Source organism: Manis javanica, chromosome 11, assembly GCF_040802235.1.
Source record: "Manis javanica isolate MJ-LG chromosome 11, MJ_LKY, whole genome shotgun sequence".
Lineage (NCBI taxonomy): Eukaryota > Metazoa > Chordata > Mammalia > Pholidota > Manidae > Manis > Manis javanica.
This window is the reverse complement of record NC_133166.1, coordinates 41,846,451-41,873,824: the sequence shown is the minus strand read 5'-3', so window position 1 is coordinate 41,873,824 and position 27,374 is coordinate 41,846,451. Positions and strand designations below refer to the sequence as shown.

At 35.2% G+C, this 27,374-nt stretch overlaps 1 protein-coding gene across 2 annotated transcripts in view; it reads right to left on the bottom strand.

The window, feature by feature from the left end:
- Positions 1-2,458: 2,458 nt before the first annotated feature.
- The window catches only part of SLC17A6 (solute carrier family 17 member 6), a 39,032-nt gene continuing 14,116 nt past the window's right edge, over positions 2,459-27,374 (bottom strand). For both annotated transcript variants that reach the window (XM_017644800.3, XM_037026688.2), the window contains exons 4-12: positions 19,729-19,843; positions 18,535-18,622; positions 17,798-17,884; positions 14,875-15,017; positions 10,779-10,928; positions 6,291-6,423; positions 5,779-5,889; positions 5,184-5,311; positions 2,459-4,455 (exon numbers count right to left, since the gene is read on the bottom strand). In XM_017644800.3, the coding sequence (XP_017500289.1) occupies positions 4,120-4,455; positions 5,184-5,311; positions 5,779-5,889; positions 6,291-6,423; positions 10,779-10,928; positions 14,875-15,017; positions 17,798-17,884; positions 18,535-18,622; positions 19,729-19,843 (1,291 nt within the window). In that variant the 3' untranslated portion in view covers positions 2,459-4,119. The remainder of the gene's footprint in view (positions 4,456-5,183; positions 5,312-5,778; positions 5,890-6,290; positions 6,424-10,778; positions 10,929-14,874; positions 15,018-17,797; positions 17,885-18,534; positions 18,623-19,728; positions 19,844-27,374) is intronic.

Sequence of the window (27,374 nt, the reverse complement as noted above, 5' to 3'; positions counted from 1 at the left end):
CACACGGAAATTGACACTGGGAAGCACCTTGAAGGCAGCTCGCCTTTGGGAGTTTGGAAAATTCAGAGAAGTCCTTTCTCAAGAGAGGTTATCGAGAGCCAGTGTCTAGGAGCCCCTTTCTGAGCCACATCTGTGTGGCCCGGCTTGGCCAGGCAGGTGCTGCAAACACGTAGGGGAAGGGGTGGGGCGCTAGGGTCCACGGGAGCAGGGGCCGTTTTCTCACCTCTCTATATCCAGGGACTTGCACAGCTAGGCACCTAAAAAAGACTTATGAATGAATTCGTGAATTAGTGAATGAATCCAAGAAAAGCCAATTGCCAGTAGCACTCTCGGTAGACGAGCACAGGAATACTAAAGTACAGGGAGTAACTTCAGTATCTGTCATGATTACAGAAGCTAAAGGTGTGTGTATGTGACTTCGCATTTCCCGAAAACATCCACACTAGAAGAAAGACAAAGGGAAAAGGGTACAAAGATGAAATGTTTATAAATAAGGTATTGGGTAAATAAACAGATTAAATATAGCTCATGTTATGTAAAGGAATATTAGATCATAGAACTCTATTTTCAAACAGGAAAGTATCCATGTTACACTGTTAAATGGAAAAATTAGATAGTAACTATAGATCGAGTATGATTTCAAATTTACAAATTACAGAGTATGAGTTTTCTGTGTAATTTTTCATAGAAAAGACCAGAAATGTTAATAGCGCTTACCTCTGGATAGCAAGATTACCAATTATCCTTATTTTCACTATTTTTAATAATGTTCTTACCTAGTGACGCTCCTCTTACCCCTACTACATTTATAATAAGAAGAGTAACAAAATAATTTGAAAGTAAAAATAAATTACTATTTTGCTATAGCCAAATAGTCTGTGTTCTTGTTCTAATCCTCTCTGAGGTATCTTTAGGAAGTTAATTACATCCTCTTAGACTCAGTTTCCTTACTTGGAAAGCAGAAATACTGATATTAATATGTGTTCTTTTAGTTTTGCAAGGCAGATGTGTGGATGACATGTAGTAAAGCATAGGAAAGAATTTTGCTAGTTGCAAAACAGTAGATACAACAATCCAGATGGGAATGGGCATTGGAGTGAGGAGGAAAATGAGACTAAAGGGAGGATGAGGAGGAGAAGGGGAAGATGATTTTGCATGATTAAAAGCAAGTGAGCATGGCCAGTGGTTTTATTTGGAGGTATAATTAGAAAAATCTTCTTATATGAACTGTAAACATTTGTATTACAGAATGATGGAATTTGAGACTTTTAGAGTCAAGACATTTTCATTTCTTGCATCAGGTTATGCCAAGATGGCATGTGAGTCTCCTTAAGAATTAGGTGGCTCTCTGGATGTTGTTTCTTTATGCAGAGAATTGCAGGAAAAAAAACTATATTCCCCTACCTCTCATCATCCCCCAACACATATTCTGAAGTTTGTGCATGGTGGATGTGGGGTGGGGATCATACCAATAAACATTCTTTAATTAGTTCCTTAAATGAAAGCCTGGTGAAAAAAATAAAATAAAATAAAATAAAAACAAGAACAGCTAATCATAACAACTTCTTCCTAAACTCATATAATATCTTCTGTGTCCTCTTGATCAAGTCAGTTTCCTTTATTGACCCACAGTGCCCTCATTTGTTAAATAAGGGGTGACGATTAAATCATCCTATTAGTCCCTTTGAGCAGTGAAGTTCTCTGAGTCTCAGATTTCAGTGCTCTATGATTACAAGCTTTCCTTTGTGCACAGCTGTGAAACGGAATCAGAGCTAAATGATCACCTTGCCAGCGATGCAGGATTGATAAATCTTGCCCACTCCTCGCTGGCTTGGCTGACACATTATAAAATAATGTCATTCTTCTATTTTATTTACCTTGGGAAAGTTCTTCAAACTTTCTGAGCACCAGTTTCTTCATTTGTAATATGGGAATAAAGAGAGTACTTAACTTTGGCAGGTCCTTGTGAAGTTATGTAAGATACTCTACATAAAATGGCCAAGGCCATGCCAAGGACAAGATATATGCATAACCAAAATTAAGTAGTATCGTTGACTTGACAAGTTTTGAGGTTTTTGCTAAATTTTTCTTCAGGCTTGGCAGAAGTTGGGAGAAGACTATCATTGAAAGATAGAGTTTGGCTCAGAGAACTATTTTCTGGTGTAAAACTCTCTCTATGGAACCACCTCCCACACAATCTAAAGAATGCCACGCTCTTCCATTAAACCTCAGATGGCCCTAAGAGGCTGTTATTCTGAGGCTAGATTGGCCTCGTTGGGGCATACACAAGCTAAATTCACATGAAAGCCACAAAGTAAATAAATTAAGCCCAAATTAATGTATTTTTTTTACAAATGGATAAATAGAGCATTTTATTAACACTTCTTTTTTGCTGCAACAAAATAATAGGCCACATCTTTTCATCCAACACAACAAAAGCTATGATCGTATTACATCATTTCGAGACACAAAGCAAAAGATATTTTTATTTTTTTAAGGTCAAGAATAGTTTGCATTTTTAAAACAAACATTATGCTTTATATTTGCAGTAGCAGGGCCTCCATTCACTAGCACAATACAATGAACAAATTGAATATCCAGAATAGACAATTAAGCATACCAGTAGTATTTTGTGTTGTACTGGGAAATGCATTTTTATCATTTAGAGCATTATAAAGAAATCTGGTGTTAACCTTTTTAAAAGAAAAAAAATCATTCCAACCACCCAAACAGCTACCACAAGCAAAATGAAGGTAATATACAGACAGGAAATTTTATGTATTGCACTTATTGCTTGGAACACAAATGTTGCAATTCCTGTTCAGTTATATTAAGAAATGACAAGTGAAATGCCTCTGCCCCATCTTAAATTCTATGACTCTATGAAAGTAGAAATTGCAGTCCCCTAACCCAACATTTGGTGTATGCTATTTTTGTTTTTTTGTGAAGATTATTATGTGTCTGTGTATGGATATGTATAAGATATAAAGATATATATAGATATAATTTTAATATAATTTATTGTCCTATATATTTAAGACAAATATCTTTTTAAGTGGGACTTTAAATAATAAAATTGTCTACTTACAATATCTCTATTAAGTTTATCTTTTCATATTATATATAGCTCTGTGGCACAAGTTTCATATAATGTTTAATTATTAAGGACAAAAGATATCTAAATGATTTCTATTCTTTTTGTTGTTCGTATTGCATTTTAAGGGCTATATAATAATAATAATAAATTTCTCATTAGATTCTTTAGGTTGTATATATCTTTTTTTCTAATCCAAGTTACAACCAGTACAAAGTTGTAATAAAAAATACATTAAAGTCTATTTTATTTTTTATATTTTTTGCAAAAAAGTTATGTGATATGCTACATGAAAAGTCAAATTTTATTGAAGTATGAAGTGTTTTATACTGTAAGGTAAATGAATGGAAGAACATGAAGCATATCCCTCACTTTACAAGTTCTCTTTCACAGATAAAAGTGTTTGTGCCGAAGCATTTCATATAAAACATTGCAAGATATTCCTTTTGTGAACCAACAAAGTATCCCCCATTACATAGTCACAACAATTATTTAGTGCACCTTGCTAGTTGCTAGCCCACAACATTCTCCAGTTGAGAGATATCCCAATTCCATGATTCAAACTCTGTAACTACTGCCAACATGTGAGAGCTTCACTTTTTTTTAACAGGACTTCTGCATGGTATCTTGCAATACAGTGCAACAAATACATAAGTGCATTTTGCATGATCAAGTAGCTTTGGCTTCCTAACCTTTGTAGGATGGGATGTGCCAACTGTTTTAGTTGTGCTTTCTAAGTGGTGATGAGATCTAGCTCACACGAATCCAATGAGAAACTACTTGCTTCTACAAGTTTGACCAGTCAGCCTTTGAATCACAAATGCAAGAATGGATGACCTGATTAGAAATGATGGAATTTCACAATTTCTACAGATTGCACTTGATGGTAACTTCATGAGTTTGTTTTGATTTCATTTTTACAGCAAGATTTGCCTGGTTGATATGTTTACATGTCTACACATTTTGTGTGTGTGTGCAATCACGATTATCACAGACACTAAAAATAAATCCAGCAATTAGCTTTGTTATGAATAATCATCTCGGTTCTTATAGGTGTATGAGTCTTGTACTTCTTCTTGTACAAATTCCTCTTTCTTTTCCCAACCATTGGGCCAACCTCCATTGGCCTGTGTTGTGGCACCATAAGATTTGGTGGTACCATAATTTATATAATTTTGAGTAATGTCTCCTGTTTCTTCATCAAGCTCATCTTCATGGATAAATCCACATTTTTCTTCACTTGTTTCCTCAGGGTCTGCCCAGGGTTGCTTCTCTCCTGAGGCAAATATTGCATAAAATATAACTCCACCATAGTGGACTAGAGCAGCGATCAGGAAGACATACTGCCATTCTTCACGTGACTGTGGTGACAAAAAGTGACACTGTGAGAACAAGCTCCCCATGTGTGAACAGCCTAACATCTTCTCTGAAGGCTCCACAAGCAAACTTTTCGTAAAACACTAGCTTCAGGGGAAAAGCCCTCTTCTGATTATATAAACAAAGACTCTGATAGAAACTTTATATAATACTATAATTTTCATCCTTTAAATTTTTTTAAAATCAAAAGTTCTGAAATAAAACTCCAAATATATCTATGGCCTGCTAATTTTTAAAATATTCATAATGTGTCTTTTAATTTCTATTGATTTACTTACTTTTTCCCACTTCTTTTGTTTATTTCCTTTGGGTAAACTTTAATTTTGATGTTCTACATATAAGGACAAATAGCTAATAATAATAATATTCCTCCAGCAAGACTGCAGAGAAGTCTGAATTGAGTTTTATGAATAAAGTTCAGAAGGTTTCTTCTTGCCTGTTCTCATAGCTAGGAGAAAAAGGGGTTGCTGTTGTTTTGCCACACCAGAGATATTAGAAATATTAAAAGGTGTTGAAAAGCATATCACACAGTGATCAGGGAAGAATGTTGCCTCAGAGTTCTTAAAGAGAGATTCCCTCTCAGCCTCAGAGATCTCTCCTACTCAAAGACGTGGTGATGGGACCATGAAGAGAAAGCCGAAGAGCACATAGTAACTCTCTTCCCAACCATGAGAATCTTCTTCAGCTGAGCATCTCTTTTGATCCATCTTACCTTATTCTTTGTCATCGCACCAACAATGATAGGGCAAACCATCCCCGAGAGTGTGCCAACGCCATTTGAAATGCCCATTAAGATACTGGCATATCTGGGAGCAATATCCAAGTGGTTAACATTGAAACCTGAAATACACACGTAAGCTTTGGCTCAGAGAATCCTAAGTTTCCTAGAATATGATCTATCCCACTCACACCTTCCTTGAAAGATATTAGATATGTAGCATGTGCTTAATAATGATTCCTTGGTCATTTAACTCAGGAATGGAATGGAAATGGAATGAGTCATGATTTCTTATCCAGTATTTAATATGTGATGCTCACTCCACAGGGTATATGAGATGTTCTTTTAACAAAAAAAAAGAAGAAGAAGAAGAAGAAGAAGAAAGGTAAGCAGTAAGAAAGTGAATAGTAACAAATCCAAATGTTTTCTAAACATTTTATTACTTTTATCTTCTAGTGGGAATATGTTAGGTAAACTTCCTCAACAATCAAAATATTAAAGAGGAAACTAGAAAAAAAACATGTACATATATAGTATCACTAGCAAAGATCAGGATGTTACAAGTAAAAATTTTTTAAATGCATCTTACCAGAAATAGCAAATCCACTGAACCCCACTGCAAGTACCAAGAATGAGATAGCTACGCCTCTTGTATGAGAATAGCCAACAACCAGGAGCAATGTTGCCTCCATGCCAAAACCTTCAGAAACAAACATGTGGAAATACTTCAGAAATGTGTGTAAATTTTCCCATAAGCTAAGACTGCTAAAAATGCTCATGCTTATTTGACCTAGCAAAACATCTCAGGGTGTCTACCTTAAAAATAATGGTAACAGTTAATAATTTATGCACAGAGATTACTGAAGCCTTCCTTGTATTTTAACAGAAACATCAAAAGCAAAGTAGCTTCCATAGTGGGAAGGGTTAAGTTAGTTATGTGGTTATTTAAACAAGGAGTTACGAAAATCTGAAGATGGGGAAATGAACAAGGAAGGTTCAAATTTAATTGTGTATTTGATATATAGAGAAAAAGTTACTGAGTCATGTAGATCAGAACTTAGGGAACTACAAATATGTCCTTAACACCACTTTTGTACTTACCACCACAATTCATGATCTTTCTAACTGTAGTTGTTGACAGAATTTGCTTGCTTCTTAGAAAATCTGCAATCTGCCCTCCAATAGGTACGATGATTGTCATCACTAAGTGTGGTACAGCAGATAGCATGCCAACCTGATGGAAAATGAAAAAGGGGGAAATACACATGACTGGAAGTAATGCAGCATGTTAGTGGTTTTGGTTCCTGAATCCCTTATAAACTCTTTATGGGCAAAGGAAGTAAAATACACTGTCTCCAAATGACCACTTGCTCATTCCTAGAATAAACTGTAATTTCCAGGGAATAAATGAGAAAAGCTAAGTAAATTTACTTTGATCTCCTTTTATCTCCTATAAGAGAATACTTTTTTTTCTGTTATGAGTCAGTAAATTTTGAGTTTACCATACCTAATCTTATCACAAATTAATTCATAGTGATGTGCCCATTTAAATACATTAAAATTCATCATTAGCGAGAGAGGAAGAGAGAGACAGAGAGAGAGATGACAGAAAGAGTCAGAGGGAGGAGAAATACGTTTGACAAACCTTGAAGAAGCTGTATTTTAAAATTCATTTTTTAATCCATAACAAGGCTAAAAAATCTTAATTGCACTGTAGTTTTATATTTAGTTTCAATAGATAAAGGGCCCAGAAAATGCAAATCAGTTCTTCAATTTTAGGCATTTTCTAGGTCAAATATCAATATATGGCCATCTCGCCATACAGTGGCACATAGTTTCTATACTAATTTCATACTAAAAGGCCAATCTGAAACCTAGCCTGACAGCATCAACCCTACACATTGTTTGACCAATAATTATGTGCAAGGCACTGTTCTCTAGCCATGATGAAAACAAAGTACAAATAAAATGCATTTTAACTGTGTATTACCACATGCATGGACTAAACATATAAGGAAGATTTTTACTAAGTATAATTTGAAGCACAGTTCCCAGCAAATTGTAAGTACTGGATAAAAGTGTACTATTTATCTATAAGTATATCTTTTGAGTTAGATTATTGAAAGTTTGATACAAAGATTCTGTTTAATTTTCAAATGGCATATAGAGTGGTGTCATGACCATGGACTTGAGTTGCACTGATGAATTGAGATAGTGAATGACTAAAATAGCTTAAATGTCCAAGCTGTTCAATTCTCTCATCCCACATGCAAGTTTTTCATACTAAATTCCCACTGTATGATGATGAAACTTTGACTAAGAAGGGTTAGGTGATTGCAAAACCAACTAGGGAGCCATTTCTACCTCTGTCCAAAAATTGAGCTCTGAACTGCTACTATGCTTAGCACCACCACCATCAAAGAAAGAAAAATCAAAATCAGACAGCATGTGTGAATGTTCTTAGTTTAGCTCAAAACCTGGCATTTAGTAGAGACTCAATAAATGTGAGCTAAATAAAAGTATAAGGTAAACTGACAATTAGGCAAACATTGTTGCTTTTGAGAAAGAATAGCATCTTGAAAAAGTGGAGTGGTTCTTTATTCTTAGCCAAGTAGATATATTTAAAGCAATCACTCACTGTGTGGAAAGAAACTGTGGAAGAAGAAAACATTCTGAAATATACTATGTTACGTTTTATATGGAATTGCAAGTAGTGTGTTTGATATTCAGAGATAGGCAAAAGTTCGAAAGTGACCTGCATTTCCGAAGTCCACATAATTGGCCACATTTGATCCAGTATTTGAGATGCCTGAAAAGTTCTGAGATTGAACATACTCTGCTATTTACTATTTACTCAGAGACATTTTAATTTCTTCACATAAACAAAGAATAAAGCTATTTACTCACTTAGAGAAGGGTGTGTGCAAAGAACTGAGAAACACAAGAAACTAGCAATCTAGAGGTTAAGGGGGCAAAAGTTTTGGAATATTTTTGGAATATTTTAGCCCACTAATTTAACATGTGTGCTACTCAATCTCCCAGTTCCTTAGGAAATATGTAGCTATATTCTGGATGTTACTTCATCAGGGCCACAGAAGTTACAGAACTTCATGAAAGTCATTCAACTCTCTTCTCAGCTTTCAGTGACTTATAATTAGTCACTTCCTGTGTGATCAGAATGATCCAGACCTTTTAAGACTATCATTATTCATGATAATCACACAGTAGTTTATTTGCTATTTTAAGGTTTTGCAAGAGCAGGCTTTTAAGTTTTGAGTTTATAACTGATTAATTCTTTATAGAAACCCCAGGTCATTAGACTTTGCCTGCCCTTCTCTTTCCTTCTATGGGTCACAATCTGGATCTCCTCTCTCCCCATCTGATCCATATTCTGTTCAGAAATTTGCAGGCTACCGTGCAACAGAGAGCTCAACACTGCTCTCCTCTGCTCTCAAGTGTGCAGCTCAAAAGAAACGAGTGTCTCCTCTTGTTTGGCTGTCTCCTGTAATCTCACCTCTCGAAGTGCTGGCTAATTCAAGTACAGGCCTTTCTCAAGGGGCTGAACATTTTTGTATATGAGCATATTGTCTATGTGTTTCTGCTTTAACAGAGTCAGTCTACCTGTATTGAAGTTCCAGCTGCTGTACTTGTGGTTTCAGCAGAAGTAGGCCATTCAATGTGAGTAAAGTTTGAGAGTCCTAATTAAATATTTTAGTTCACGTAAATTTTGCTGCACTTCTGGACGATAGTTAATACCATTATTTATAGACATTATATATGATGTTGAAAATTATTCAAAAACCAGCCTAACGCTATGTATCAACACTTTATTGCAAAGCTTGGATTTGGAGCCATGCCAGCCTGGAGCCAAAGCCAAGGCTCTAGGTCCTCCATCACTTCCTTTACATATTTTTCAGTTAAAAAAAAAAAGAGAGAGAGACTTATTTTTTCTTCTACAAGTATAATCTACATCTTCAGGTCAATCTGTATGTGCAGAATTTATTCACAGTTTTAGTTAAAAACGTAAGTAGTGAATTAAATCAATTCATTTGGTTATTATATTTAGTTTTCACAAAATGTCATTGCTCTTATTTATAAGCATTTTCAATTAATTGAAGCTACAGGGCCAGAATGACCACACGGTTTCATTAACATCAGTTGGTGCCTTCACTGTTCCCCATGACACCCGACTTTATTAATAGCCTCTCAGTGTCTTAGTTGTCCTAGATTGTGAAAATGGACTCACACCTCCAGCAGCCTTTGTTGAGAAGTGTAACACTTCTTAGAGCTTCCAAAGGCTGCCCTGCGATGTTTGATCAGTTGCAGAGAGAAAAGCCCCGTCTAAAGCAGTCTTTCTTCTCAGGAATTGAGGAAACAGTTTAGTTTCCTTAGAAACAAGGATCACAAAAGATCTCTTAGAATAGCTACTCCTAAACTCGGGTTTTCTTCAGTTTAGGCCTCAGCTAGTCTTTCAAGTAGAGACATAACAAGAATAGTGAGCCCAGCTGGACTTAGGTAATGACAAGAAGAGAAATAGCAAGCCCACTGCCAGCACAGACAGGTGTGTTCAGAACTCAGCAAAGAGCTGGAAGCATAGGTGGCACCCAATGAACACTTGCTAAATGTGTAAATGAATATAGGGTTTACCTGAATTTGAGTGGCCTAGCAAAGGGAATGGAAGCGTTTAAGGATCTGGGCTTAAACTTGAGTCCGTCACTTATTACCAGTTTGGCCTTAGGCAGTTTAAATGCTTTCCCCGGTTCCTGCTTCCCCATCAGTTCAACAGCGTGATGATCAGTTTTCAGTTGGTCAGTTAAAGTTGTTCATGAATATGAAAGGACGTTGTAAGATGCAATTCCTTATATAGAGTATTTTTATGTTCATTTTTTTCTTATAGAAAAATCTCAAAATGATATTTTCATAGCTACAAATATATGTTTAAATATTTAGCAGGCTTGCTGTGCTCTAAATGTCTTTGTCTAGACCACCAAGCTATGAATCTTGGGCACGGGAACCATGTTTTCATTTCTGAAATCTAATACAAAGCTTCACATGTCACATTCAACAAATGCTTGTTAAATGAGTAAATTGAGCCCACAACACACAATGTTTTCAGGTATTTTCTGCTATCCACAAATCTTTCAGCCAGCCTGATTTCTGAGAGCATTAAAAAAGAGGTTGGTAATTTTATAAAGTCAATTCCTTTTTTAATAAAATGCTTTTTGGCTCACTGCGATATTGTCTCTGACCTGAGATTTAAAGTATGTTATGTTTACTGGATTTACAGTGAATAGGCTACACTGCTGCCCAGACTCCCCACGGGTCCCCTTTCAACTGCAAGGTAGGCTCCATGAGGCCAGAGACTGGTCCACCTGTCTGTATTTCCAGCAGCAAAGAGCAGATAGTAGAATGTAGTAGACACTCAAACACCTTCTTTAGTCTTTGTGTCCCAGAAATTATTTGTTGAATAAATAAATAAATAAGTAAATAATTCTTAAAATTTAGAATATAAAACCTTGGCAAATGAATTTAGTACTCAATTAAATACAAAAATAATGCATTGGTTAAATAAGGATAGTTTTTACATACCTTGCTGATTTCAAATCCAAAGACTTCTTCAAAATATGCTGGCTGACTAATAAGCAATAAGTAAAAAGTCCAGCTTCTGCAGAAGTTTGCAACAATTATTGCATAGACTGGCATAGATGTAAAAAATTTCCTCCAGGGGGTCTTGAATTTCTGAAATCCCAAAAAAAGAGATGTTTTGACCATTTAAAATATTTTCTAATTTAAATGGGAATAATAGGTGCTTTGCATTTTCAGGATGTATATGTATGTTGCGGCATGAGTAGGAAGAAGGCAGGAGGTAGTGAAAAGTTAATTCCAACAGTCCAGTTAATCTTAGCTGCATGAACAATTGTTGGAAGGGGGAAAAAAAGTGTCAGCCTCTCCTTGATTAGATTGCTTCAGTACTAGGAATATACAAAACTCCATATTTACAGAAAACTAACTCCAAAGCATAGATCCTAGTTCCCAATATTTTTCTTGGCAGTGATAGATTGTGCCTCAGTTGAAATTCACTGCCTAATTAGTGACCTTGTTGATATCCAAAGTAGTTCTTCTAAAATGTTGAAAATTCAATGTAGTTAGGAGAAAAATTAAGAGTGCAATTTTCTAGACCCCTTCTAAAGTCAATGATACCACACTACCTATCTACAAATTCTCTTGATAGTCAGTGGATATCAATATAAATCAAAATAACACTGGAGTGCAAGATTCTGGATAACTCACATGATACACAGATGAGTAAGAGCATTTGGCCCCCCAGCACACCATGGCACATCATAAGCAATTATTTATGATATTTAAGACATTAAAAATCAACAATCTAACTATGATTGACTTTGCTTAAGACAACTGTTAAAAAATTATTCTCATATGCTTAAAGATCCTGTATATATCCAAATATAAAAAAGCAAGTAACTTCCCCCAAATTAATATATTTAGACCTTAAAATGTCTTTCATATTGTCAAACACTTTCTTTTCTGCTTTATTTTGAACACCAAAATACTGTTTGATGAGAAAGAGCAGTTTAAAGTAACTTTATGTAATGATAGCTTGGGATCCCAGACCTGACCAAATTAGTAAAAGAGGAGGCAAAACAGTTTTTACAGATTTAGTAATTATTTATTTATTTAGTGACTTAGTAATTATTCCTGGATGTAGAGCCTCATCGTTGCCAGTATTTATTGTGACTCTAATTAAACCTTGTAAAGATAACTTATAGTAGGAAGTTACACTGAGGTGATCACAAATGTATATTAGACCAAAAAAACCCAAAACAAACAAAATAAAAACAACTTGTTCTAATAATACGTAATGAGTACTGTGGCTCTGGATAAACATTTATAGTGAAGGCATCATAGATGGATTTATAAAGTGCAATTTTTTTCTTAATTCAATATGTTCTGGAAAAATGGTGCCAGATGAATATACTTATCTCAAAAATAATAAAAAATGGCTGAATACAGGAATATCTGCATTGTCATTACTGCATTATGTACTGCAATACAGTATCTGCATTATGCATGTATAAAGAAATACCTCTGTGATATTATTAGAAGTAAATAACTTTCCTGCAGGGGAAGTGTTTCTTTTATTCATACCATATTCATCTCCACTAAGAACTTCATTTGTCAGGTTGCAAAAGACTTCACCAAATATAAGATAAAAGTGTCTAATTTTATGCCTTAAAAATTTGTGGTGGTCCATAGGAGGGCTTATGGTATTCTGAAAACATCCTAGTTATAGAACTAGATGTTTACTTCACAAGTGTGTTTAGTTGATAAAAATTCAGCAAGCTGTTCACTTAAGATTTCTGCATTTTTCTGTGTGTATGTTATATTTAATTAATTTTGAAGGAAAAAAGAGAGATTGAAGAGACATTATAGCTGGCTACAATGTGTGATCCTTAACTGGATCCAGACTCAGAAGACATAAGACACAAAAATAAAGACTGGAAGTTTGAATTTGGACTGGGTATTAGAAATTGGAGTATGATCTAGGTATTAGATAATAGTAGGGTTTTTTAAAAATTGTGTTAGATATGATTTAGATTACAAAGGATAATATTCTTATTTTTCTAGAGATGCATGTAAAGTATTTGTGGCAAGGTGTTATACCTCATTTACTTTGAATTCATTCAGCAAAAATAAAAGGGAAATAAATAAGGCAAATTGTTAGCAACTGTTGCATCTATGCAGTGGGTCCATGAATGTAGCTGTTATTATTCTTTCTACTTCGCCATATATTGAATTTGTTCACAGTAAAAAATTCAAAATAAGTACAGGTTCTATTTTCACCTGATCTCATTTTTAACTTTCCTTTGAAGCTACAGCAAAATATAAAACAACAGTAAGAAGTAAAGTATTGTGTTTAGAAAAGCAATAAGGTATAGGAAATGGAGAGTTTCAGATAATCTACACTGTTTTATTAGCCTACCAGCTTTTCTTTTTTTTATTTTATTTTTTATTTTGGTGTCATTAATCTATAATTACATGAAGAACATTATGTTTACTAGGCTACCCCCTTCACCAAGTCCCCCCCAAATACCCCTTCACAAAAATTTGGTTAGGTCTACAGTCATAGCTATAATCCAGGGAAAATTTGAAGATGCTCAGGAAAAAATAAAGAAATTAAAAGAACTTATAGATGGAGGAAGAAGCACTGTCCATCATCATAGTTACCAGCTATTCTTTCAGGGTCATTTTCAGAAATTGGTTTTCATTTACACTAAATTTCTGATTGTTTGAAAAAAATTGTATCTGGTTTAGACAATGCAAACCCCCCAGATGTGATAATTAGATAGAGGCTGATCAGATTATTTTTGGCTAGAAATTGCGGGTGTTCTGAACTCACCATACATCAGTATATATTAACCTTCTGCTCACAGCAACTGCAGCTGGTGGTCACTAGAGCACATTGCCAACACTGACCTCACCCCCATATAACAACCTGTTTCTTAGACAACCACCGACAGAACTAAATTATCAGTCCATTTACAGAAGGAAACAGGAAGGAGAAAGTTCTGATATCAGCCTCTATAGCTAATGGACCAACTATAATGTAAGGATTTTTTTTTAAGTACTTAAGGTTAACTTCTGAATGATATTAAATATGAGGTTTTTCTTATTCATTAAAGTCAAGATACACTCAGCAACAATGGTTGACAGACATTTCACCCAGGATGAGATGTCAAAGACAGGCAGGCCTTCTCTAACAAATGAAGTAGCGAGTCATACTAGAATAACATGCAATTGGAATGTGGAAAGGAGACCTTAAGAGAAAGATGACGAACACTGGTTCCTCAGCCAGTTTCTGGTAACTTCCAATGCTTAGCATAAGGAAACTGAATTATTGATTAGGTGCTAAATTATTGAATTTGTCTAAATATATTACTTTTGCTTACCAGTTTTTTAAATAATATTAGATGAATATTTTTTAATTACTATTTATGATATATTAATGCCATGTGGACTAAAATATTTGCATTATTGACATAGAATTGCATGTACTTTCCCCAGAGAGCCCATCCAAGAAATCACAAAGAAGCTTCACATTATCTTCATAATACTTGATCTTCATAATACTAATCCTGTAAAATGGTAATATTTTATCAATGAAAGGATTATATTAAGAATATTCTTCATGTCAGCTATTATCAGCATTGTAATGATTTAGTATTTCCTAAACCACATATAACATAAAACACATGCATAAAACCTAAGTTTAGAGTATTTAATAAACAAAAAAATAGCCCTTTTTATGACTGTTAGGTGGTTTGGCATTTCCTACAAACTGAAATTAAGAAATATTGGTTGAATTTGTTTAAATTATGGAACATATTGAAATGTTTTAAAAAATTTGCTAAGGTCTATAATCATAGCTATAATCCAGGGAAAATTTGAAGATGCTCAAGAAAAGATAAAAAAATTAAAAGAACTTATAGATGGAGGAAGCAATCATTCCTAAGTAAGTCAAGGAATATGCATGGAGTAAAGAAAACAATCATGATTCATACCAAATTAGTTTTATTGAATAGGGACTCATAAAATACTTTGGTTGGTCAAAGGTAGATGAGATGAAGAATAATAATAGGAATATACACCATAATAAAGTTCTTACTTCCATTGCACCTAAAAGATTTGCACTCTCTCCAATGCTTTCTTCTATGTACCTACGTTCTTCATCTGTAATAGTAGGATGCTTTGCAGGACTCTCATAAGACACCAAAAGCCAAAACATGTACCAGATCATTCCAAAGCTTCCTGCAAGCAAGGATTCAAAAGGAGGATGTCAAAGAAAGCTATCATAAATACTTCATGTAAGAATCATTTGCTGGAACAAAACTACAATAATCTCATGACAAACACATCCTCTCAAATGTGAATTCAAGTTTGTTCCTTCAGCTGACTTAGCCAGCTCTTCTTGTCTTTGGCCACCAGACTTCAAGCTTCCTGAAGGCTCATCCTGTTGTTTGTCTCATTGTCTCTACTAAATAATGCTGACACTGAATGAATAATTGTTATTCATTATGAAGAAACTCATAATGAATAAGAATTTAATTGTGTGTTTTGGAACATGCTCATATTATCCAGCAAACATTTACCGGGGAGTTATTATTCCAGGCACTCTGCTAAGTGAGAAAAATATTATGAACAAGATAAAATTCCTGTCTTCAACTAATTTTGCGAGGGATAAATCCTTTTATTATTTGCCTGCCTTGAATATGACAATGGTCTGTATTTTGAAAGATACTCATTTCCCTCTCCTGTTGGTGCTTTCAGATCTAGTAAACAGACTATTAAGTAAAATACATAAGATTACTTTAGTCTGAGTGACTATGGCTCATGAAAAAGTGGGCTTCTGTAATTAATATAGTAACATTTAACACTTTATGGGACTGTGCACCATTTTATTTGTAGTACACACTATTGTCCATGGAACATTCTTTGGGCAGATGACAGTTATAAACTCCAACACAATAAATTGCTTGCAAGTTCTTTCACATCACCTTCTTTATTTAGCACTCTCATCATTAAAAACTGCCTTCATTGTGCAATATAAATCTGAAGCATTAATAATAGAAAGAATTTCAGGTGACTTATTCTGGTTTCCCAGCATTTCAGTTTTGCTTCATACTGTTTTCTTTTTCCCTTGAGTACAGTCTAAATCCCCTTGATCTCTATAATACTTTTTTTTTGTTTGTCCTAAGAATTATTCCTTAACACCATAGATTCTATTGTGCCATCTTCTTCTTAATTACTGAACATGAAAGCAAACACAGCTTGGGGCCAGACAGTGTGTGATAATTTAGTAGTGTAATGGTTATGGAATATGGCTCTCCCAGATTCAAATCCTGGTTGTGTCACTCAGTTATGTGATCTGATCAGTAACGGAATCTCTGTAAACCTCCACTATAAATGAGATATAATTCCTTTTTTATGAGAATGTAGCAAAGAAAAGTTAAAGGAGATAATGCATAAAGCAATTAGCATAGTGGATGGTGCAAAACAAGTCCTTGATAAATGTGAGCTCTTGTTATTCAGTAGTAATTACCATTACCGCTAACTGAATGCGTCTGAAGTGCCAGACACTCCACTAATTGCTATATGTGCATTATCTTTTGAAACTTGAGCTATACCAGTCTCATCTTATTATTTAAAAAATATCAATTCTGAATGTCCAGCTCAAAGACAATTTTTTTTGACACACAGTAAATAAACAAGTACTATGATATGGTATTTTCATATTATCTAATATTTGAACTTTGTACCATTTAATGATACATATTAAATGAGATACAACCCAAAATAATGAGACTGCTTTTCGTGAGTGCTTTGTGGAAATTAATATCCTTCCTTTAAAGTCACATCATATCTTCAATACAGTAGTGGATTCAATTAAGGCAAATCAGAGGATTTAATGGATGACCATCCCAACTTGTACTACACATCCTATAAATAAGAGCTTTAAACTTTGAATTATGGACCTTTTTGAAAAGCTAATGAAAGATGTGGATTAAAATATGACCAAAAAAAAGATCTCTACAGAAAAGAGATGTACAAACATTGCATGGCTTACAATATAGGGCACTCATGAATCCAAAAGCCATCCATGGTTTTTGAACCAGGAAGAGAGTCCCTATTATAAAGAACATTTAATAACATCCTGCAAACATAAGAATTTGCTCCAATGAGAACATTTCGAAATGGGAATAGATCATGGCATTTTTAGAAGCAGCCAGATACTATTCTGTTCTACCACATGACTTCATTAATACTTCAGATTCTCATGCCCACATCCAAAGATGGTATTAATCAGTGACAATATCGGTTGGAATCCAGCCCTCTTACATTTCTCCTTTCCTTGTAATTAAAAAAGTGACTTAGAGAGAGACTTTAGAGGTTACGTTTCAAGCTGTAAATTTCCAGCTTCTGGTTGGAAAGTGAACAGAAAGGGAGCTAGGACTTTAGATTTCTTGTAATCTTTATTTCCATGGGACTTAATATCCACTAATTCTGGGGAAATGAAGGCTAAAATGTGCTGCTGCACAGCTGACTGCTAATATATCATCACAAAATTGAATTGTTGCATTAGCACTACAATCGGCTTCCAGCTTTCTACCCCATTCAGCCTGGAGGAGGCAGGATCAGTGGAAAGACCTAGAAAGCAGTAGCAAGGAAGAGAAATAGGTGCTCCCTGGCTTGTTCCTCTTACTCAGCTTTCAATCAAGAGTTAACTTAATTTTTTTTATAATCAAGAATAATATATGTCATACATCACAAAGTTTCCATCAGCAATGTTCTTGCTTTTAAAAACAATAAATAAAAATGTAGGGGAAAATCCTACATTGTTGCTTTAAAAAACAATAAACAATGTAGGGAAAAAATATCTAGAGATAGAACATTTTCCTTTATCTTCGCAGAATATAAGGAAAGGATTCTTACAGAAAAAAAGTACATAAACATGGAAGAATATTCAGTAATCTAACATTGTTTTAGTTTATGCACATTTTTAAATTCTATTATATAGAAATGCAACATACCATAGACATAGAATACAGAAGACCAGCCAGTATACTGTACAAGAATGCCAGCTAAAGGCATTGCAATCACAGCTCCAGCGTAGGAACCTAAAGTTGAAGGAAGAATGGGAGGACGGTAAGCAAATCAGCAGATGTTCTTGACTTCGTCTCATGTTGGTTGGCTTACACAAATACACTTGTACATTTGGGTCACACTTGCTCACACCTAAACACCCCCAAACACATATATTTGCCCACATACTTAGCCAGGAATGTAGGACTATGTAACTGGATATAAACCTCTTGCCCAAGACACAACAGAGATTTAAAAATAATAAATATTTTTAATTTTTTATTAATTTATTAAAATAAATAAAACACTAAATATAAAATCTATAATAAAAATTTTAAAGACTATAATAAAAATCACTCATGAATATATTTGAAAACCTAGATGAAATGGATGAACCCTTAGAAAAAAATAAAACACAAAAGGAAATAGAGGATTTAAAGAAACCAATAAGAATTAAGGAAATTGAAATTGTGGTAAAAAGCACACACACGGGCATACACACACACACACACACACACACACACACACACACACACACACACACACACACACACACACACACACACACACACACACACACACATCCCAGATGGTTTTACAGGCAAGTTTTACCAACTTTCAATTCTTACCCAAGTTGTTCCTAAACTTTTACCCACCACAGTTAACATCTGCACACAGAACTCACCACAGAAAGAGGTGGTTGCCAATCTACTCCTTTCTAGAGGAGGGGCCCACTTACTCCATATTCCATGACAAGCTGGGTAGGTGACACCCTGTGATGGGGGAAGATATATGTCACCATTGAGGATCCAGGGTCATTAGAAAATAAGCACATTCCCTTCTCTGAAGCTATGCCTTTTGAATGGGCACAAGGTGTTAGGGAAAGCTGTTACTAGGCACCTTTGCTGATTCCCGAAATCCATTTTAAAAACGTTCAGTCAGACCAAGTAAGACATGCCCCTTGTTAGTGACCTGTTTGAGTTCTCTCCACCTTTCAAGTCTTCCTTCTATCTCAATTCTCTTTTTTTCTAATTAGGTGAAAGAAAAGACCCTGTACTAATTACTCAATTCATCTGCAACTCTGAACAGTTTGAGGAATTTGGGAGACCTTTAAGTGTGAGGCATTCAACTCAGTGATTCCCATATATAAGAAATTCACACAGAGGAAGCTGAAGCTTGGATCCTTGATGCTCAAATTTCTCAAGGTAGTGTCTGGAACATAAGATCTTTAAAATGATTATCCATCTTTGTTCTTTTGATCCTCTCATTTTTTTCTTTCTTTTTGGAGAGAGGGGAGATTGTTTCAGTGCCTTCTTTAATGCTTTATCTGATTTATCTATTTCTACCACACAGCATGGAAAGAGAAGGGGCAACAGGTAAGCCAATCTCAAGTTTTTAATGATATTCTTTCAAAGACTATTTCATCTACTGGCTGAGGGAGCAATATCAGTCATTCCAGTCAAATGCCCAAAGAATATACCAGTGAAATATTTCAGTGAAAACTCAAATCATGTTTCAAGGCCAGCAGGGATGTGGTATAAAATTCTCAAAGGTATTAATTCAGGGTTATCACCAGCCAAGGGCAGACTCAGAATTTCTTATCATAACATATTAAGTGCCTATTCTTTTACTTTTTAAGTCAGTCATTAAGCATTTCTTTAATATCACTCAGTTCTGGAGAAGTGGAGGTAAGCAGCCACGGTTGTAATGTAGCATCATTTAAAGACAAAAATATCTGATTGCCTAACTTATCCATTTTTCAGTACTATGTATAGACAACCTGATAAAATGCATTTATTTGTAAGTCAAGAAAAAAATAATCTGCTGTGTTCTTATTAACATGCAAACCTCAAGATGATGTCATCCTGCAGTTCCATACCTCCACAAGTCCCTGCAATATCCTAACAAAGATGACACACCCATAATGCACTCTGGCTGCTGATGGGATCAGCATATTCAGGGTAGAGGTAAGTAGTATGGCAGCTCCAAAAACCCTGAAAAAGAAAAGAAGTTAATGGATCTATATTTCTCAGGTCAAGTTAATTACAAACAATTTTAAGGTAGATTGTTTTTCTAAAGAAATAAAATATGTTTTGGATTTGATTGACTAGCCCTTGCAAATAGATACTTGGAGTATATTAACATGTTACATTATTTGAAGCACCAGAAATAAAAGAATGATACAATATAGTTGGTTATACTTACTTGTATCTATTTCTTCATAGATTTAATTACAAATTGCAAATGTTTAATGTATCATTATGTATGTTTCTGGTCTATATCTCAGTCTGCAGTGTAATTTGCTTAAGGACAAAAGGTTGTTCTTCAGATACACTGCTAAATCCATAATGCATAGCGCACTGCCTGACACAGAGTAGATACTCACTGAGGAGCTGTTGAAAAAACAATAAATATCCCAATGGAGCTGTGCTTCACATTATACAACTATTTGCAACTTCCCTACAAGCTGAATAGACATAAAAATTTTGCAGATAGAATATTTTAAATGTCCCAAGAAATCTCACGATCAGATGCCATAGCATATGGTTTTATAACAGAAATAATTATTACTTAATATACCTGCCTCAGGGTTTTCTTCCTTCTGTTGTGGTGGGGGTCAGGGGCAATTGTGTTTGAGGCACACTTCTAGCTGCATACATATACACAAAAATCCAAAAAGAATTGCTATATGGTGCTAACACCTTAATCCATCTGCAAGTAAAAATCCCATTCCATCATTTAAAAAAAACTTTATCAATAATGTTCACACTATGTAAGGAAAATATCCCTTTAACCTGAGTAACCTTAGAAATATTCTCTTTCAGAGAAGTTTTAGGACACACTATATCTAATGAGCTAAGCTGTGTCTGTGTGTTCTTTATAAGGTTTCTCACATGGAATACTGAGCCTTGAATTCAGTCAAGATTGGTTGCCTCATAGATGCTTGAATTCTTCTAAGGGACATGTTTAAATGTAACTGTTAAAAACTTAAGCTTCTGAAAAGTAACTTGGCCATTATTAATCTGCTAATAAAATTTGAAAAATGACTTTATGAAGGGCTGAAGTGGATCAGCTCTTTTTCTGTGAATCATGGACTGGGTCAAACAGTTTTGTACACTTGATGCAGCCTAATATCTGCCTGCCTCAGTGGTTTCTCTCCTCTGAGGCAAATAGTCACTTGGGAAATGAATGTTTCATTCCATTCTTCTTCATTTGATGAATAGGTATCTTTGGGTTTGAGTCAAAAGAATAACTTGTTTTCAGAATGGCTGGCACAATAGAAACTTTCTCTTTCTAGGAAGGATGACTCCCATTAAAATGCACGTATCCAGTGATACTTAACTTCAGCCAAATATGGATTTATTTTTTAGAAAATAAATGCAAAATCCCATAACCTGTCTTTATAAAATAAACATCCAAAGTTGTTATAAAAATTGATTTAAAATATATTTTAATTCTTAATTGTTACTTTTAAGTTGAAAAAATTTTCACCTCTCTTAAGACTACAATCCAAGTGGCCTTGTGTGCAAAGCCCATAACACATCAGAGTTTCCCTTTAGGGCTGAGAAGAAATAAGAGGAGTGTACAGGGCATGTTTCCTAGACCTAGTGGTAAATGGTACATGTTTCCAAAGGCCAGTGAGGTGAACATAGTTTTCCACTGTTCTGGTAGTTTGAATGTTGTACTTGTGCAATAGGGCAGGTGAAGGCGGAAATAGGTTTGGTCATACGGGTAGGGTGTCTTGATACCAGCAAACTTGTGTTGACTGTTATCTTTCTACAGATCCATCCAACTTTGTTCAATAATAATGAGACTGAGACTTCTCAAAGCTTTAAGGATAAAGAGAACCAGAACCACATAATGCTGGAACTTTTTTGTGTTTATATGAGTTAACCATCCACCCCATTCAGCCCTTTGGAAGAATTCCTTCAAACCGTCTTCCATGAACCAGTTGCATCAGAATTCCCTGAGGTGCTTATTTAAATTACAGATTTCTCACACCAGACTTTTCCAAATCAGAATGTGCTGGGAATGAAGTCTGGAAATCTGTGCTTTAATAAGGAGTCCAGGTGATAAATTGCATGGTAAGATTTACAAAAAAAGACTGTAAAGCTTTTACCTAGGATTATCTAATATGTGTTTCTTTGTTTCTAATAATTATTTTGAAAGTATGATGCATGAAGTTAACTTTGTATGAATTAACTTTCAGTCATCATTTTTTCTCTCCCTTTTTGAAATTTGAAAATACGGCTATTTCTAGATAAGCTGGAAAGAGATGAATTTTACCCATTTGTTAGCTCAAGGTTTCTCAGCCTCTAAACTATTGTTTTTTCAGGACGTGTAACTGTATGTTGCGGGATGCTGTCCTGTGCACTGTATGATATTTAGTATCATCCCTGGCCTTTATGCACTACATGCCAGGGTATTATTAATATACCCATTTTATGGATGAAGAAGCTAAGCCTGAGATAAGTGAAATCACTTGCACAAGTTATTAACCAGATCTAAGTAGAGGAGACCTGTTTCAAATCAAGTCTGTCCAATTCCAAAGCCAGTAGGTTTTGCCACAAGGATTCACATCTGAGTATGCACATTTGATGTGGTTAGTAATACATTTCATGATTCTAATTGTAAATTTAAATAATAATCTTGACAAAGTTACTTGAAATCACCCTACTATTCTTGAAATGAAATGTCAATAGATCTCTTTCAATGTTTTCTTTTTACTCTTGCCCTGAAAAATGTTCTAAATACATAAACTTGTGACATTTCTAAATGCTTCCTACTTTTAAGTTCCTTAATTCATTTATCCATCCTTTTTAAAAAATTATTCATGGCCATTGTGTCATAAAAATGCATCACTGACTTTTCCTATTTTAGAATAAAATCCGCCAATCTTTTCAGAGCCGCATCTTTTTAGATTTTATGTAATTGCTACCCAAATCAATATCCAAGTAATTAAAATCCTGATTATCAAAATCCTTGCCAACTACAGGAAGCCTTTACAGTTTTTCTTACACTTGCATGCAGCCAAAGTTGAAGCAGCCACTTCATTCAACATTCGTTTATGCATTCCCCTGCAAATCTTTGTGAGACTACATTTAGAGCAGGGTGCTGTGCTGAGGAGGAGATGGGAGCTAAAATTACAGAGTACTTACTATACTTTCTCCACCTACATTAGTTCATGTAATCCTCAAAACAGCTCTCTGAATTACACTTTCCTCTCATTTTAGAAAAAGGAAAATGGAGACAGAAAGATTGTGTAAGAAAAACAGTCTCAAACTTTTAAAATACTGCTGAAGGGCTGACATTAGAATCCAAGGCTGTTTGACATGAAAATATGTGCTCTTTTTTCTATATGATGCTACCAGGCACTCAGAAAAAGGCAAGTATCAACCTTGGTTTAGTAGGAGAGAGAAAAAGAGAGACAAATACCAGAGAGACAACACGTCAAAGGCCACAACAGGAGTAAAATATAAAAAGCAAAGAAGGGAAAAATCCATTCCAGCTGGGGTGACCAGGAAGCAAGTCTTCCATAGAGAAACTTCCAAGTTTGGCCTTGGGAGATGAACATTAAAAAGAAGGAAGAAATCGAAAAAAGAAGAAATGGATCAACAATGGGAGAGATCCCATTACATGTCAGAAACTAGGGCAGTATCAAAAATGGCTGGACATATTAGTACAGATGAAGAGAAGCCCACCAAGAGTGAGATGATGAACAGGGAATGTATGAGGAGGGTTTGAGGAAACGTAGTAGGACAAGGAAAGGAAGAGCTGAGTCCATAAGTCCATGACATCTTGGAAATGATGGAGCTTAGGCTGATCACAAAGGATAATCGAGGATAACGTCCCTAAGTGAAGTAAATATGAAGCTCATAGGAAGTAATGGTGGAGGGAGCTATGAGGTCAGGGAGACAGAAGGCGATGTGGATTCATTTAAGTTCAGGCAAGGTGACTGCATGCAGAGGAGCAAGGGGCCAAAGTCACTTGTGGTTGTGGAGAAAAAAAAAGTGACATAATATGGTACAGAAATTTCTGTAAAATCAGCTTTGCCACTTAATGACTATGTGACTGGAGAGCTAGCTAACCTGGCTTCTGATTCCTTGTCTATAAAAAGGGCAGTGTTATGTAATGGCCAAGAGAATGGGTGCTAAGACCAGACTGCCTGGATTCAAAGTTCATTTCCATCACTTAGTACTTGAGTGATCTTGAGCATTTTAAACTATCTATTCGTCCTTCCTCATCTGCAAGACAGGGATGCTAACAGAACTTATGTGTTATTACAAGCAAAGCACCCAAAGGGAATATCTGGCATATCATAAGCATTTAAGAGGTGTTAGGACTTGTACAGTGATGATATTAATATATCATATTTCATAGGATTGCTGTGAGGCTAAATGAAATAATGCACCTAAAAGGCTTAGTCATGCCCGGCACATAAAAATAAGTCCATAAATGTGAGTCAGTCAAATAGACATAATAATACCCAATAGTTATGAAATCATTAGTGTCAGTCACTATTCTAGATTCTCATTTTAAACTAACTACATCAGAAAGCTACTACTGCTATCCTAATATCACAGATAGAATAACCAAGTCCAACTGAGTTAAAATAACTTGCTAAAGTTATATAGATATTAAGTGGAGAATTATGGTTTATATTTACTCAGTTTGGTTGTAGATTCTAGATACTTAACCACTAAGCTCTACTGTACTTCAATATCAGCAGAACTAATACTCATACTAACTATGCCAACAATGCAGCTAAGATAACAAAAACTTTGAAAGACAAAAATATTGATGATGGATGGTAGCAGTGAGGAATAAGAGCAGGATTCTACTCATTCTGTTCTGTGTTTTAAAGTAAGTATTTAAAAGGAGAGGCTCATTTAGGGAGGGCTTTGTCTTTATATGAGCAAAGTCTATGTTTCAAAAAGGAGATAGAAGAAATAGTAAAACAGTATGAAAATGAAGTTCCAGAATAAAAAAGAGTTTAGCACAGTGACTTCCAGACTTTGTCATGCATGATCATCACCTTTGGGAGTTTGTTAAAACACAGATTGCTGGTCACCAGAGCTTCTGATTCAGTAGGCTTCTGTGGGGTCTGAGAATTTGCATTTCTAATCAAGTTCCCAGGTGATGATGATGTTATTTCTCGTGATTTGAGAATCATTGGTTTGGCAATATTATACTAGATACTTTTCATAGACATCACCAAAGAGCAGACCTGGGGTGGGGGTGAGGGGAAGGTCTTGAATGAACAGAGCTAGACATAGCTGAAATAAGGAGCTTTCCTCTTATAATAGAGGGGAATAGCAAGAGTGAGAAATACCTGCTAAAAGGAATGATATGTTTTAAAAAACGCAAGTGGTAACTAGATCATTTGATCAAGACCCAAAGTGAAGTTCTCTGGCCTAGTTTTGACTGTCTCCACTGACCAAATCAGCTGAGCAGCTGCTGTATTTTTCTTTGGGACATAGAAACAGCATGACAAAATATTAGTTAAGAATACAAGTTCTGTGGCAATGCTGTGTGAATTCAAACTCTAACTCTAATTTCTTACTAGGTATTACCTTGGGCAATTTCTTATTACTTATGTCTTCTAAGCCCCACTTTTTCCATTTGTAAAATGGAGATAAGCTTTCATATTTCAAAGGATTATTGTGAAGATTAAATGAATGAATTATGAAAAGGGGTAGTGCCTGCTTCACAGTAAATGATTTATAAATATCAGCTATCATTTTATAGAAATTTTCCAACATTCAATAGTTTTCAGAGAATTGTTATTTTTCATCCTTTTCTTCCAGAATCCTTTTGCCATGGTAAAGTAATGCTATTTCTGTGACAATGGATTCAAAACTGTTCCATATCATCCCAAAATTCTAGTACCTTAAAGAACCTGAGGACCTTTGGTGGGGAATCTGTCTCCCATTCTGAGAGCATACAGAATTCATGGAATGTACCAGCCCTCAATCTGTGCTTCAACAGTCCATCTAAAATATCTGACAGGAAACAAGCAAACAAAATTCACAGTTTTCTCTAAATCAAGTATGCGAGTCTTAGTATCCCCAGCCCCTTCTTCCCAATACTTAGCCACCACACACACACATACCTCTCTGATATTCCTAAAGCACTCTAGATGATGTTTATAAGACTTAACCCAAAAGATCCTGCTTTATTTGTGTCTCTTGGAAAATACAGTCCAGATTTTTATTTCACTTCCCAAACCCCATGATGCTAGCAGAATGCTTTATATGTGGCATGCTCATAAGAAATGACCAGTTACTTTTCTATAAAGACTTTAAATAGAGGGTAATAACTTTCCGTCCTGAGGTATATGTAGGTGATAACAGATCTTTCTTCTTGGAACCTCCATTATCCCAATATCCTCTTCAATCCATTGATCATTTATTCTTGAGCTTTTAATGGGGATAAGCTGCTGTTCTGGGTATCCTATAATCCCAAGTAGCTGCTACTCTCATAGAATAACTATAGGATGGCAGCTATGGACTAGAAATTAAGAGTTCTGGAATGGCTAAACCCTCATTTGAGATAGCTACCGAGTTGTGTAGATGGCTCAGTCTAACCTCATCCTTAAGTCTTCCCAACAACACTGTAAAATCTCCAGAAACCAGCTGCCACTGAGTATTCCCTTCATCACAGCATCCCCATCAGCGTCTGAAACCACTGTCTCTGAAGCCCTGCTTTCAAAATTAAATTAGGTGCTAATGCCTCAGAGCTGATATATTGCCCTCTTAAAGAGTTTCACCCCTTATCAATATTTAATGCAGTTGTATATGCGGTATTAGGGTGACAAGTCTTTATTTTTGCTTGGCCTGATGTTACAAACAAACAAACATAAGCATGACTATATTTTTGATGTCTCAACAGACACAAGGAAATAGACTATATGCCAGGAAACATTTAATATTCATGTGTTTTATGACCACAGCATTGGTCTCAACTTGGATATGTCATTGCCTTTCACAGCACTGCTGCCCTGAAAACAATATCCACCATAACAGGTTTTTCATGTTTATCCTCTAATCAAAAGACTTCCCTAAAAATCAAAATCATGTAAATAAATAAATCTTTTAAATTATTCCATGCTCTTTCCTATGAACCTAGCCCAGCACTAAACATGCAGTGATTTTTCTAAAGAGACAGTAAAAGAGTCTTTTTTAAAAGAACACATGCAGTAAAGCTATTCAACAAGAGAAATGTGTTTAGTAAAGAAGTGTATCATTTGAAATCAGGTATCCTAGGGTTTGTACTCCAGCTCTTCCTCCAACCAACTACTGATCATTGAGAGACTAACTCTGTGTTTACTTCTCTCATCAGTAAGACAAGTGTATGAATGTCTGCCTTATAGAGTTGCTATGAAGAAGCAAGATAATGTATATAAAAAGCTAGTGATGCATATATTTATTATTCTGTTGGAGTCTAATTTCATCTGTCTCCTGAAATGGAAAGCTAAGGCAATTATGAAAACAATTTGTAATTCATACCCTCTCTTTTCCCATC